We start from the raw sequence: 14,868 nt of genomic DNA on the forward strand, positions 1-14,868 counted from the left end.
TCAGGCTGAAGCCCAGAACCAGAAACTTCTTCCAAGTTTCCCACATAGGTACTTGCAGAGGCCCCAGGTACTTGGGCCATCCTGTGCTGCTTTTCCAAGTATATCAACAGGGAGCTGGGCAAGAAGTGGAACAGCTGGGACTCAAAATAGTGCCTATCAAGATCCTGGTGTTATAGGCCGCACAGCTTAATCAGCTGTGCCACAGCGCTATCCCTGGTATGAAGGTTTCCAAAAACCAATAAAAATTATGGATGAAAAAGAAACCAGGGAGCCACATTGAGATTCAGTCATGACGCAACTATGACCAGTGACAGCCCTGCAAAGGCCAGAGCAGACAACAGGCAGCTGGAGCAGACCTGAATGTGCCATGTAAATCAGTTCATCACTCCTGCCTGACACAGGGGCAAGCTTGCTTGCTGTGATCAAATCAACAAGTTAGTTAACATCCTGTGCAAAACTTTGCTTTAACAGTAAGACTCTTTAAAACAAGTACCTGAACAGACTGTAAAACATACTTGATTAAAAAACTGTACTTCCCAAAGAAGACAATATAAAAATCAGAATGAAGGGCCCCAATGTAATAGGAACATCTTTACCAAAAAATAGTTTATTGCACAAAGTTTAAAGAATTCTCAAGCACACTTATTTATATTATATATATATTTATGTTTATATATATATAATCAACATGCTCTTTAAAATTAAATTTGTGTACATGGTGACACCTTTCCCTGTGTGCCCAGTCAGGACTCTCATGAGTAAACTTTAATCAAGATCAGTAATTGTAAAGCACTGCCCTCAAGGGCCCTGCCATAACCTGAGGCCTTCAAGTGGAACAGCTCTTTATCTCGGCATGTCTCTCATCCCAGCGATGCAAGCCCAGCTCATTTCTCTTCCAGATATGTTGGTCCCTCTCACTCCTGGAACTGTTAGTCCTGGAAGTCAGTGTATGTGTCATGATGACTCAGTAGGCCCACCCATGGTTTTTCTACTGCCCCTAGACCCAAGACAAGTGAGACTTCCAACTGGGAAGGTGTCAGTGCAAGCCTCTAGGTGTATGCCACCACAGGCTGCCTTCTGGGATGGCCAGTCTGTTCCCTGGACCAGGCCCAAGTACTTCATATACCAACCCCCAAACACTGCCCAGTAGTTTGCAGAGGAGAATGAAACTGTGTAAATCTGTAAGACCTAAGCATTGACCTAACATGTACTACTGGAAAACCAATGAAAACCAAGTTGCTTTAACTGTGTAGGACGAAAATCATGCAGGGCCTCAGCCCAGGTTTCCCACAATGTAGCACAACTCCCTGCACAAGTACAGCTTAACTCCAGGCTTGAGTTAACTTTCCTGCCATTTCTACCCACAAGCATAGTAATCCCAATGTTACTGAGGAATACAACTGGGAGGTGGAAGTGCCAGTGCAGTCCGCAAGACAGAAAAACAAAACACTGAATAGTCAAAAGCAGATGGCTCTAAAGTACAAGTGACTTGGGTCCATGCAGGTTGCATAAGAGACCAGTGACCAAGAACACTAGGCAGTGGGCAGGGCAAGGACTCCAGTTGCTTGCTGAGCCCCTACTGGGGGCTCAGAGGATGGGACACATACTGACAGGAAAGAGGGGGCTGTGTGTAAAGGGGAGCCTAGAGGATGGGACACACACCGAGAGGGGAGGCTGTGTAGGGTTGCACTCCAGGGCAGGGCTGAGGAAGAGAGGGGCTTGCGCTCAATGCACATGTGAGAATCAGTGTATGCTTCTGTCAGAGACCAGGACAGTTAAGTGTCACATATCTCCAGAGATGCACAAATGCAGTGAGGAGCCAGAACAGGGCCAGTGTCACTTCCTGGCCTTACAACTAGACCCAGGGACAATACAACCAAAATAAATAACAGGAATTACCACTGCTCCTTTTCTAACAGCACAAAAATAATTTAGTCCCCACCGATTTCCAACACAAGGTAAGCAGGGCATATTTCTAAGGAAGTTTCAAGTATTATTTCTGGATTAACCCTGTACAAGTGACACATATTTTAGAGGTCGAATAACTTGCTAGGGAATATGTTTTCAACAACAAAATATCTGTGATTAATGCTACATTAATGTACCAATTAATCACCTAGCAGTCCAAGAGAACACAGTGTAAAAATAGCCATTTTCTCCACAAACAGGCACAGGTCATCTGTGCTCAGCACAAGTGGACCAGTGGTGGTACCCAGGAACCACTCATGACAATAAATACACACAGGCCTCAACTCTTGCCAGCCATCCTCGACCATGTCCCACTGCCTGGGGGTGGGAACGGGAACACACACTGGTGCCACCTGTCATAATCCCTGCTGATTCTCAGCATGGGCTGGCTTGAAACATGCCAGGAGGCCACAGCATCTGCCTGAGGGTCCTGGCATTTCAGAGTTCTCTGTTCTCCACGTGTGATGACTGTAGCCACCAGGGCACAGGCTGCTTCCCAGTAAACATTGGCCTGTAAAATGGCTGCAAGCCTCCAGCCCCCTACACGCTCTCCTACCCATGCTCCCTCACCTCCCCAAAACAGGTCAGCCTGTGGTGACCCTTGGTGTCCCCCATCTTCTGAAGATCATCAACCTGGAATGCCCCCAGGGCTGGTGGTCTGGAAGGGCTGCAAGCAGCAGTTAAAGACCCTCAGAAATCATGAACAACGAAGAACACTTTCCATGTAAGAATATTTTGGTTTCAGAAGGTGCCATGAATAAAATGATTCATCTCTTATGATCGTCATCACTACTCTCTATGAAGACGCACCCCACTGGCACAGGTTCAAAAGTAGCAGCAGTGAAAGGAAGAGCAAAGGCCAGCTGGCTGTGGGGACCCTTGTCCATGGTGATAGCCAGAAACACAGGGAAGACCCCATTTCTGCAGGAAAGCGTAGCTTCTGCTGAGTGGGCAGCTGCACTCCCACCCCAAGGGGCAGTTCTGGCAGCAGCTGCTGGGCAGCTCAGAGAACATCTCCCTTCATAAACAACCCCTCACACTCAAGTTCCTCATGGAGACCTACACCAGGGTCTTAGGATTTGGTCATTTCATAGGCTAAGCTAAGTGTGATGCTCAGGTGACTATTCTCTAATCCATGGCTCTTATTCTGGAATCTTACTCTGTTAAAGGCAAAAGCAAAACTTAATTTTCATCTCTTAGGGAAACAGAGCACACAATCAAATAAATAATATTGACAGAAGCCTCCTCTGCAGTCCTATGCAGGGAATGGTCGCTGTCCAGTCCCTCCTCATGATCTCAGCTCAGGCTGTGTGTCTGTGTCGTCCCTGGGGGTAGGGCTAGCAGCTGGCTCTGCAAGGTGGGCTCCCACCTGAGTCCATGAAGACAGGGACTCGTGCACAGTGCTGGTGTGCTCCTCCATCTGGCGCTGCAGGCTGTCCATCTCCTGCCTGGGGACACACAAAAAGGGAGAGCCCCAGTCATTCCTAGTCACATGTGCACCAGCGACCCCAGGTGGACCTGGCAGCCATTCACTCCCCAGCACTTTTACTGCAGCCCTGCAGCCACAGGACCACGTGTCTGTGCAGGGCCCAGTGTTTCCACAGGGAGTGAACTCAAGATGGAGGGCTCAGTCCTCCAAGTTACTGTATGGAAACCATGCTGAAGTTGGTGTCACCCATGTCTTCCTTCACCTGTCCACAAAGACCCCATACATACTCAGTCTGTAGTTTCTGAGGGTTCCTCAGGGTCGCTGAGCTCTAGGTATCTCTCCCCACCACCTAGGACTGGAGACCCCATCAGGGCAGGTTTCTCCTCAATAAACACCCACTCAGACTTGACTGGCCCTTAAGGCTGGCAATGGACTAAGTGCACGAGGCGTACTTGAGTTGTTGGAGGCAGCTGTTGAGGTTCTTGAGGGGCTCCTTGCTCACAGCAGGCGGGGGCCTCAGGAGCTCCTCCAGCAGAGACGCTGGGACAGGGCAGTCTGGGATCTTGATGGGCGTGGCAGGGCTGGACGAACTGGCCTCACCTTTCAGCTCTTTTCTCTGTGTTAAAAGGTACATTATTAGTCCTCCTCAGGCCGTACTCTGCCCTCAGGACCTCACCAAGGACACTGAGCCAGCCAAAGACACAGCACAGGCTCGTAATCAGGGGTTCAAGAGATGCTGGCTGAAGAAGCAACTCCATTCCCAAGGCACACAACACATCCACTGTGGCACCTCTATGAGACCCTGGGCCTCTGAGCTTCTCCATGAAATCAAAACATCCAGACTTCAACCCCTGGTCCTCAGACACAAAGTTTCTCCAAATGGTAGATAAAGGATGGCAGAACAAACTCTGAATCCTGGGGTTCTCTGCATCTGCCTCCCGGGACTATTTACTTAGACTGAGGACAAATAGCCAGAAATGCACATTCTGATGTGGCAAGCAACAGCAACACAGGGTGCAGGCAGGCAGGCCAGCACGTGGGCCCTGTCACTTGATTTAAGAAACATTACACGGTGGTGGTGCTATCTGAATTTCTGTTGAGAAAGGTACCAAAGTAAAACGATGTGGCTTACTGTTCAGGCATAAACACCACCACCATTCACTCCCGCCCTAATATTGGCTGCCTAGGCCTAAGAGGACCTGGGCCCGGTACCGTCTTTGCTGTGCTGCGGCGCAGGTCCTGCTGCAGCTGCTGGTTCTGCTGCAGGAGGGTCTTCATGCTGTTCTTCAGCTCAGACACTTTCGTTTGAAGCATAAATTTATCCTTCTGGGTCGAGGACAGGTCTCCCTGTACCATCTCCAACTCAGACTTGATATTCTAAGGAAAGTAAAGTTATATTTTTAAAGTTAAAATTCCTTTACACTCAAAAGATTTTTTAGGACACAAGAGTGCTATACGTGTGAAGGCTGAAAGACGTTCTTCCCAGGACAATACTGCACCAAGAGTCAAGGTCTGGAAGAATCAGTTACGATGGCACCCTCAACTTTCTATTCCAACTCCAGAGCCTCTACCCAGAAAAGAGCAATGTCCCTGTGGCCTGAGCAATCCAGCTCAACCCCAACCATGACTCCAGGCACTAAGTTTTAAGTGGGGAACCATAGCCAGTTTGTAACTGGCACGTTGGGTTTGGTATAGTAGCCTAATGGCTAAAGTCCTCGCCTTGAATGCTTGGAATCTCATATAGGTACCGGTTCATATCCCAGCTGCTCGACTTCCCTTTTAACTCTCTGCTTGTGGCCTGGTAAAGCAGTAGAGGATGGCCCAAAGCCTTGGGGCCTTGTACCCACATGGTGGACCTGGAAAAGCTCCTGGTTCCTAACTTCAGATTGGCTCAGCTCCAGCTGTTGCAGTTACTTGGAGAGTAAATTAGCAGATGGGAGAGCTTTCTGTCTCTCCTTCACTCTATAAATCTGAATTTCCAATAAAAATAAATCTTTCCTAAAACAAACAAACAAAAAAAACAGGCACACTGAGCCTTGGAAGAGCAAAGCTGTGGGCCTAGAGTGGAGCCAAGCAGAGCCTCCCTGTGACAAGGGATGTGTTCAAGAACCAGTCTAGGTTGGGAATGCACCTGGTATAAATGGTGGAGCCGTGTGCAACAGGTACCTGCAACAGCCGCTGTGTCCCTTCCAGCTCCTTCCTTCCCTGCTGCTCAGTCAGGTCCAGCTGTTGCTTCAAGGACTGGATTTCCCTTTCTTTCTGAGCCACTTCCCATTTGAGATTCTCCATCTAAAAGGAGGAGAGACACATGACCAAAAGAATGGCAAAATGGTTGTCCACACTGTAGAGCCACTCTGACACTATAGTTAGAAATACAAAGCATCCCTTTCTCAGTAGACAAGAAAATGACCAAAGGCACCCCAATCCCACACACCAAACCAGGCCACCCTAACCAGGGGCAGGAGGTGAGACCATCTGTCACCTCTTGGTCTTCCATGGGCTGCCGGCTTGGCTGCTCATCCAGTTGCTTGCGCAGGAGCTGAAGCTGGGTCTGGGCCTCTGCCAGCTCTGCCTGGAACTGTGCAACTTCTTGGTGGTGCTTACCCTCCTGTGCCCTAGCAGAGATTAAGCAAATGGAGTAATAGCAGCACTCTTAGACCACCCCCCCACCACACACACAGGAGGCTTTGTGTTGTGGATAACTGCTCACCCAGAGATTGGGGTGTCTGGGGTGTCTGCCAATGAAGCACCCTGCCCAGCCCCATAAGCACTGTGGGTGCCCCAGGTCTGTAGCACCAGCCCACCCAGCCCTGCCCAGTCATGAGTCTGACTTCTCACTCACTAGCATAAAGCTCACAAAGAACCTCCTAGCAACCAGGGCACAGCTCTCAAGACGAATGCTCATATTAGAGCACAGGGTGCTGAGAGCTGGTTCAGGCGTCTCTAATAAAACAGGAGTCAAGAGTGTTCGGCAATTTGCTAAAACACAGGTGGCACTTGCTGCAGGTGTGTGTGACCCAGCCTGTGACACAGCATGCTGTGAGATACAAGGCTGCGAAGGTCTCCCTGAGAGGGGCTCAGGTGCTTACTGGAGTCCAGTAGTGGTGGCCTGCAACGAATGCACCAGATGTTCCTTGGCCTGTAACTCCTTCTTCACCTCGCACAGCTCCAAGCTGGCAGCCCTGAAGTGGCGGCGGTTATGCCCAGCGTCTGCCTTAGCAGCAGCCACCTAAAAGCAAAGGTGGGAGAACATGAATGTCACTCACTCAGAACCCTAGGTGACAGCTGCAGCAGGTGACACAACAGTGCCAGTATGTTGTGCCTTTTGACAACACAGTGTCCCACTGCCCTTCCTTTCCAAACTCAGCAAGTCGCTACCTGACAGGAAGGTCCTGGTGGAAGGTTTGGCATGCAGTGAGTGTTGAATGAACAAATATCTACTCAGGATTTCCTTATCTAAATGGTCTCAGTCTCCAAGTTTATCTGAGAGAAGTCTACTTCTCTGGCTCATGACTGTGCCATTCCTCCTGTTGATGCAAGGACTCCCTCCATTGCTTTCCATAGGGACACAGTCTCTCAAGCCTTCCAAAAGGATAAGTGGGATCTCAAAGAACAGCAACAAAAAGCCTACCCCATCTTGGTGGCTGATGATTGAGTTTCCTTGTCTAGCTGTATTGAAAAGCACTGCATTTAAAAACAAAATAAAAACAAAAAACAAAAAACGTTCAGGGCTCGGCGCAACGGCCCAGTGGCTGAAGTCCTTGCCTTACATACACGAGGATCTCATATGGGCACCAGTTCTAATCCCGGCGCCCCTGATACCCATCCAGCTCCCTGCTTGTGGCCTGAGAAAGCAGTTAAGGACGGCCCAATGCCTTGGGACCCTGCACCTGTGTGGAAGACCAGGAAGAGACTCCAGGCTCTTGGCTTCAGATCGGTACAACTCCAGCCATTGCAACCACTTGGGGAGTGACTCAATGGACAGGAGATCTTCCTTTCTATCTCTCCTCCTCTCCATATATCTGACTTTGCAATAAAAATAAAATAAATCTTTATAAAACAAATAAACAAAAAAAACCAAAGTTCAATGGGACACCATGGCACAGAACAATACAGAGAGCTCTCTCATATCTGCCGGATCATATCCCCTGAAGTATAGCAGCAGGGGCTGTCACTGACAGGAACTCCAGGCGAGCTGCACCCCATCCTATGTGTGTCACTGTCTGCCAGCCAGTGCCACTGCTGCCATGAGTCAAACAACTCAGTCAAAGGTAAGAGGCAGAGAAGACAACAGCTCATGCTGGTGGTAGCAGCTCAGAAGCCCTGGCAAGTTGCCCCTCTTAAGCACATGGGCTCAGATGGGCCCCTATGTCCAGAAACAGTTAATAACTATTCAGGTGAAAATACTTTAATACGGGGGAGGTGGCATGATGTTGCAGAAGATAATTCACCAAAATGCCATATGGGCACTAGTTTGAGTTCCTGCTACTCCAATTCTGATCTAGCTCAAAGGATTCCTGAGTGCATGGGCCCCTACACCTGCTTGGGAGACCCAGGAGCTTCTGGCTTCAGAAAGGCCCAGCTCTGACCATTGCAGCCATTTTGGGAGTGAACTGGCAATGGAGGATTTCTCTTTCTCTTTCTGAAACTCTGCCTTTCAAATGAATAAATAAATAAAACCTTGAAGTGGAGCTGCCGGGATTAGCATCAGCACCATATGGGATCCTGACGTGTTCAAGGCAAGGACTTTAGCCACTAGGTCACAGCGCCAGGCCCAAATAAATAAAACTTAAAAAAAAAAATATTTAGGGCCCGGCGCGATGGCACAGTGGTTAAGGTCCTCGCTTTGCACGCCTGGGATCCCATATGGGTGCCGGTTCTAATCCTGGCAGTCCTGCTTTCCATCCAGCTCCCTGCCTGTGGCCTGGGAAAGCAGTCGAGGACGGCCCAATACTTTGGGACCCTGCACCCATGCGGGAGACCCGGAAGAGGCTCCTGGCTTCGGATTGGCTCAGCTCCAGCCGTTGCGGCCGCCTGGGGAGTGAATCATCGGACGGAAGATCTTCCTCTCTCTCTCTCCTCTCTGTATATCCGCCTTTCCAATAAAAACAATAATAATAATAAAAAAACTTCTAGCACATTTTACAATTATATTTTAAAATAAGTTTTACTGTCTCACCCAAGATTCCATCAACTATGTTATCCCAGAGAAGTTCTCAAACAAGCAGCAGCTTTACTGTTATGAAAGTTTGAGTTGTGAAAAATACTGACAGCTCATAAAGTAATTTAATCAGCATTTAAAGGGAAAAAGATGGGGTTGGTGCTGTGACTCAACAGGCTCATCCTCCATCCTGTGTCGCCAGGATCTTATACGGGCATCAGTTCATGTCCTGGCTGCTCTACTTCCCATCTAGCTCCCTGCTTGTGGTCTGGGAAAGCAGCTGAGAATGGCCCAAGTCCTTGGGTTTCTAGCTTTGGATCAGCTCAGCTCTGGTCATTGTGGCCATTTGGGGAGTGAACCAATGGATGGAATATCTTCTCTTTCTTTCCTTTCTATGTATAAATAAATAAATCTTAAAAGGCGGGGAGGGAAGATACATCCTTATACATCCCTTCTCACCTTCTCAATGGCTATCCATTACTTATTGTGCTTCTTCCAAAAATTTATGTGTCCATAAACATCAAAATAAGTACACGCTATCACTTACAGGTACACACAATAAACCGCACACTACTCATGCAAATCAAACATCAAATACAAGTGTGCATACATCCACTGAACAATCATATCCATGTAGGCAAACACACACTTTGCACAATCACATGACACACACATGCATGTATTCTTACACGCACACACACACCCAGTGACTGTGTTCTGAGCATCTGTTCTAGTTCAGGAACTGAGTACAGAAACAAATTCTATGTCTGATGCTGGAGGCAAGAGGACAGGGAGCACACAGGCCTGGGGGCAGGGACTCCCTGGGTCAGGTCAGACCTGTCTGCTGAGGTGGTTTCTCTAGTACCATGGCCAACACCTGATGTGTGGAAGGAGACCACAATGAAAACGATTCCCTGTACAGAAAAGGCTTGCACAGCTACCTCTGTCTGCTGTTTCAACATGAGACCACTGGCTGTTCTAAAGTAACTTTGGTAACTTTGGTAACTCCTAGCATAGTATTGGTGTGTGTGCACACAGAGCTCAGGCATGGCAGAAGCAACACTATCACTTCAAGCAAGAGCATGTTCTGTGGTCAACACCAGCCTCCTGCAGCCTTATCCTGGGCAGCATCTGTTTCCATGGTGAACTCCCTGGAAAGGACTCACAAAGGGCCCCCTTGAACCTTCTGCAGACTGCTTGCTGTCTCCCCCTTAAAGCAGGCTGTATGCTAGCCATTTGAATGCCCTCACACTGATTCTGCTCCAAATCCAGCTTCCTGCTAATGCACCAGGGAGGCAATAGTGACAGCCAAAATACTTAAGTCCTTGATACCCACGTGAGAGCCCGAGATAGAGTTCCTGTCTCCTGGCTTTGGCCTGCTCCAACCTTGTTACAGGAGTTCAGGGATTACGGAATGAGCCAACAGGTGGAAAACCCTGTCTCTGGCTCCCATCCCCACCAAATCTCCCCCTGCTTAAAAAAAGTAAAACCAATGAGAAGCTGGGCACACACCTGCTCCTTGAGGTTCTTCACTTTTGCCTTTTCTTTCTCTAGGGCAGACTGCAGGGCCTGGACAAGCTGTTTCATCTGGTGGTCTTCCTCTTCTTTCCGCTGTAAAACTGCCTGTACCTAGATTCCATTGCATGGGGACAAGAGAGATGTGAAGTTGCAAACACAGCCCAGAGGCACTCGGATCCAGGGGGAGGGACGCACTCATTGCTCTATAGCACATGATGTGTCATATGAGAGCACAAGCTAGGGAGCTAGAGAAAATTCCTTTGGGAAACACTGCAGGAGAAACCAGAACCTGAATTGCAGGAGTGTAAACGCATAAACAAATCCAAATATGGCTGGGAACCCAAAAGATGCATATGAACTTAGGAATTCAAGTACAGACATCTTCTGGCAAGGCTGGTTGGAACTGGGACAACACAGTTTAGCTCTCCAGCGACGGAGCAGCCCTAGGCTAGAGGCTCAGAACGACCGCGCAGAAGACCCTGTTATGGCCAGGCCTGTTCCTGAAAAGCCCAAGGAGCCACAAGAGGGACTACAGCCAAGAACCAGCCAGTGAGCAGACCCCATGAGGTCTTCAGATGGGCCTTGCCAGAACTACAAGATTATCCCACCCACACCACCGGGGGAAGCTGGAATAGAGCACCACTTATACAGTCTACCCCGCTTAACCTGGCTGGCCAGGCTTGACAACTAACCAGATTTTCTAAGCTTGTCCCTGGGTCTCAAAATCAGGATTACAGGGTGAGAGTTGAGGCACAGTGACTCAGACATGACATGGGATGCCTGCATCCTGTGCTGCAGTCTTGGTTCAGTCCTGATAATGCCCACCCTGGGAAGCACCTGAATCACTGTTGCCCCATGTTGGCTCTCGGCTTTGGCTTGACCCAGCTTTAGCTGTTGCGGAGATCTGGCAAGTAAGCGATCAGATGTGAGAGCTCTTTCTTTCTCTTTCTGCCCTTCAAATAAATAAAAGCTTTAAACTAAAAAAAAATTTTAGCTGTCTTTTCAACATGAAACAAGGAGATATTCTACTTTCTTTGCAGGTGCTTCTCATGATCAAGTACAGGTAAGACACACACGAGCCCAATACCTGAAGATTCAGCTGGACTAGGTCTGCCTCCCTCTTGGCTAACGCTGTCTCCAAGATGCTGTTGTGTTCCCGCAGAGCTGCATTAGACTGTCCGAGACCTGTAAGCTTTCCTCTCTCATGCTCTAACTCAAGGGCCAGCTTCTTATTGGACTCCTCAAGGCGCTTTATCTTCCTCCTAAAGCCTCTGGATTCCTGAAGCTGAAACACACAAAATTACTGTGACATCACAGGTTCTGCATAAAGAATGACATGATTAATGCTAACATATAAACTGTCCTTCTTTTCCACCCAAAAGGTGGAAGGTCAAGGGTCCTGTTTTCCCAAGCCTCTTCCTCTCCTTCATGTCCTGGTCTGCGGCCTCACCTTCTTAGGGGACCATGTGCTGAGCCTTGGCCCAGGACAGGCTAGGCAAGGCTATAGCAGGGTGTGGGCAGGGAACTGACTGCAGGAAGTGACAGGATGGGTGAGTGACACATGCAGTCCTTGGGACCCTGATGGAGTGGCTGGGCAGGGAAAGATGGCAAGAGCCCTTGCAGACAGCACTGGGCTGTAGCTGGGCCTGTCTGAAGGTGGAACTGAACTGTCTCTGGACCTGTGAGTTTTGAGCTCTCTGAAAGGTTTGAGTTCGGCTTATCACCTGAAACCAAAGCACTTTAACGGGGAGAAGAGTCATCATTATGCATACGCATGGGCATCCCACTGGAAAGGCTAGATTAGCCTCACTCATATGCAGGGACCAGAGCATGCTGCTCCAAAGCCGACACAAACTCTCCATGGGCTCCACAGCCGCGATCGTCATGCAGCCTTACCTCGTCCTCCAGCTCTAGTGCCTTCTCCCGGGACTCTTCCAGCTCTTGGCTGGTTGTGGCAATCACCTCCTGCAGCTCCTTCTCCAGCAGCAGCTTGCTGTGGCTCACACTCTGCAGTTCTACCTCAAGGGCCTGGATCCTTTCCTAACAACCAGAATACACAGTATGTTTGGTCATGGTCCCTACCTCCTTGCCTCCCATGCACTGACAGGTGTAAAGCCATTCTCACAGCATGTCCCACCTTGAAAGATTTGAACAAAGTAACCTCAATGCACACAGCTACAGAACAGCATGAGGACAAAAAAAAGAAACCAGGTTTCTTAGTTAAATGCTTTAGTAACACAGAGAAATCTGACCTACACAAATGCCCACGTATGGAGAAACACCAGCACTCGGCAACACAAACACCACACATGCTGCCCAACAGAACCAGGCCCTGATCAAAGCACATTCCAAAGATCCACAACACTCATCATCCACATTATTTCAGCCTGACCTTACTAAAGACCAGCACGGTGAGCCACTAAGGCCACCACTTCTAGATGGATGTCAGACAGCCCAGAAATGGGTATCAGCCACAGCTCCCAGCTGAGCAGGACAACGCAGGGTTCAAAAGCATCTGACACCCTCACCCTTACACATCAGCAAAGGAAGAGGAGGGCAATGCAGCATGTCTCCAAAAATGTATGTAAGTAAGCAGGGGGAGACCTTGATGTGATGTGTCCAAATACCATATTATGATACAGTCTCCTTCCAGTTACACGAGGTAAAATGAGGCAAATTGGAGAGTGCAAATGAATTTGCAAGGACAATCTTTACACTTCCTCATGAAGCTCAAGGGAAAAGGTGAGAATGTAGGGAACCCAGGAGCCCACCTAGAGCTAGAGAGGCTGGCCACTGGGACAGGGCACGTACTCAGGACTCAGTCTAATTGCTTTCTCTGAAAAATAATTGGGAAGAAGTCAGCTCCATGTGTCACAGCATGCAGAGCAAGAAGAGCAGCCCTGGGGTGAGGCGGGGAAGCAGGAAGTCAGTCATTTCTCCCTTCCTGAAGCTGGACATTTATAGCTGCTTCAGCCCTCGCGTGTCCTACAGTGGTCCTGACCCCAGATTCCTCCTTAACTGTCCCACACTATTATCAGAACAGCCTCTCACAATCTGCCACTCAACTTAGCTGTGAGGTAAACACAAACACGGCTGTGGCAGAGCCATCTGAACTCACTGTCCCTACCTTCAGCTCATCCTCATCCATTCCCCATTTTCACCCATGGCCTCTGAACAGAAACGCTCACAGGGCCATCCCCAGGTGGCTCTCCATATGCCATCACAAGTTTAAACTCCTTCCTCCTGCCTACCAGCCCCCAGCCCTCCAGCCCTGCAGGTAGGTCTGCTCTGCCTTTCAGAGCGCCCCTCGCCCTCACATACCCCATTTGTTCTAGATCACCTCAAACATCACTTCATCCAGCAGTTCTTCTGGGCTCTACTCAGCACTGACCTGACCCCTCTGGATCCTTCCCCTCCCAGCATTACCTCCTGAGACACTGGGGGGACACGAGAAGACCAGCCAGGCTTACCCATGACGGTGGCAGCTGAGTGGGAAACTACACACAAACACTGGCTCACAATGACACTAGGCAGGGTTTTACAGGAATATCCCCTAAATACCTCCCACCATTCTCGTCAATCCTCTTACAGAGTTTCTGGGAGAAACTCCTGAGAGATGCCCTTTCCCGATGCCAAATCTCCTGCCTCTGATGGTGACAGAGGTGTTTACCTACATGTAGCGTGGGGTCGCTGCCACCCACGGTGCTCTGGGCCCTGAGCTGGCTCAGCTCTGCGTCTGCGGCCTCTTTGGCAGTGAGTGCCTCCTGCAAGCGGCGGCTGAGGATGCTCACGGCGTTCTCATATGCCTTGTGCTTCGTCTTCATCTCCTTCTGGGCACTGGTCAGGTCTGAGCCCAGTCGCTTCATCTTTTGCTTCTGCTCTGTGATGGCCCTGAGGTGACATGGGGAGACAGAGGCCTTGGCAGTGGCACTAACCAGTGCCAGGACTCCCTGGCAGCCTGCTGGGCAGCACTGGAGAGATGGCAGAGTGCTTCACAGTGAGGGCTGCCGCAGCTCAATAACCCACTCCCCTGCCTCGTCTCTGACTGCTCTCTGGGAAATGTGGGTGAGCATGCACAGGTCCTCCCGAGCTGCTGCAAAGGGTACAGCTGATCCCGTCAGGTGTGACTCCGCGGCAAGGGGCAAGAGTTCTGAGTGTCAGTCATTTCCAACACCATCTGAGCCTGGGAAGGTGGAGAAAGTGGCCACTGCAGCCAGAGAGAGGTGTGTCCAGCACTCTTCCTGACTGCCAGCAAAAGCCCTAACACATTCCAGTAACAACAGCAGCATGGCACAAGATGTGGCACTGGGGTAGAAGGCCCCAGAAGTGTTCTGCATCCACAGGTGAATGCAGCGGAAGGCTGTTTGCTTGTGTCTACATAAACATGATTGCATGTGGAGAGATAACTGGGAGGGGAAGGATGTTGCCTCAAGCGGGCAGCACAAAAACATGAATGAAAATACAAAAGGATTGCTTCTATTAAGGGGTGCTCAGTAAATCGCCCTGTAAACTGGGATCATCTCTCAGGGCAAGGCCCACCACTTCCTGCTGAGGGTGTCCTGGCACTTACTTCTGGGCTTCCTGCTGCAGCTCTTCCACCTGCTTCTGTAGTGCCTCGTTGGCCTCTGAAAGTGCCGTCATGCGCTCACTATCCAGCTGCAGGGACTTCAAATGGAGAGAGGGCTGTCAGAAGTGCACATGGTGTCAAGGCTGCCATGCATACTCGCAGGATAATCTTGACCGTGATGGTAGCCTTGCAAACAGAAGTCAAAAGTGCTTCTGATGGCTGTGT

The 14,868-nt window shown here is 49.6% G+C and overlaps 1 protein-coding gene across 3 annotated transcripts in view; it reads right to left on the reverse strand.

The window, feature by feature from the left end:
- Window positions 1–578: 578 nt before the first annotated feature.
- GOLGA3 (golgin A3) overlaps window positions 579–14,868 on the reverse strand; it is a 44,539-nt gene continuing 30,249 nt past the window's right edge. For all 3 annotated transcript variants that reach the window (XM_040987185.1, XM_040987184.1, XM_040987183.1), the window contains 11 exons: window positions 14,647–14,741; window positions 13,751–13,967; window positions 11,973–12,116; window positions 11,164–11,361; window positions 10,071–10,187; window positions 6,487–6,626; window positions 5,880–6,012; window positions 5,564–5,686; window positions 4,610–4,774; window positions 3,850–4,013; window positions 579–3,416 (listed from right to left, as the gene is read on the reverse strand). In XM_040987185.1, coding sequence (XP_040843119.1) covers window positions 3,257–3,416; window positions 3,850–4,013; window positions 4,610–4,774; window positions 5,564–5,686; window positions 5,880–6,012; window positions 6,487–6,626; window positions 10,071–10,187; window positions 11,164–11,361; window positions 11,973–12,116; window positions 13,751–13,967; window positions 14,647–14,741 — 1,656 coding nt within the window. In that variant the 3' untranslated portion in view covers window positions 579–3,256. The remainder of the gene's footprint in view (window positions 3,417–3,849; window positions 4,014–4,609; window positions 4,775–5,563; window positions 5,687–5,879; window positions 6,013–6,486; window positions 6,627–10,070; window positions 10,188–11,163; window positions 11,362–11,972; window positions 12,117–13,750; window positions 13,968–14,646; window positions 14,742–14,868) is intronic.

Source organism: Ochotona curzoniae, unplaced genomic scaffold (genome assembly GCF_017591425.1).
Source record: "Ochotona curzoniae isolate NIBS_2020 unplaced genomic scaffold, NIBS_Ocur_1.0 contig_46, whole genome shotgun sequence".
NCBI lineage: Eukaryota > Metazoa > Chordata > Mammalia > Lagomorpha > Ochotonidae > Ochotona > Ochotona curzoniae.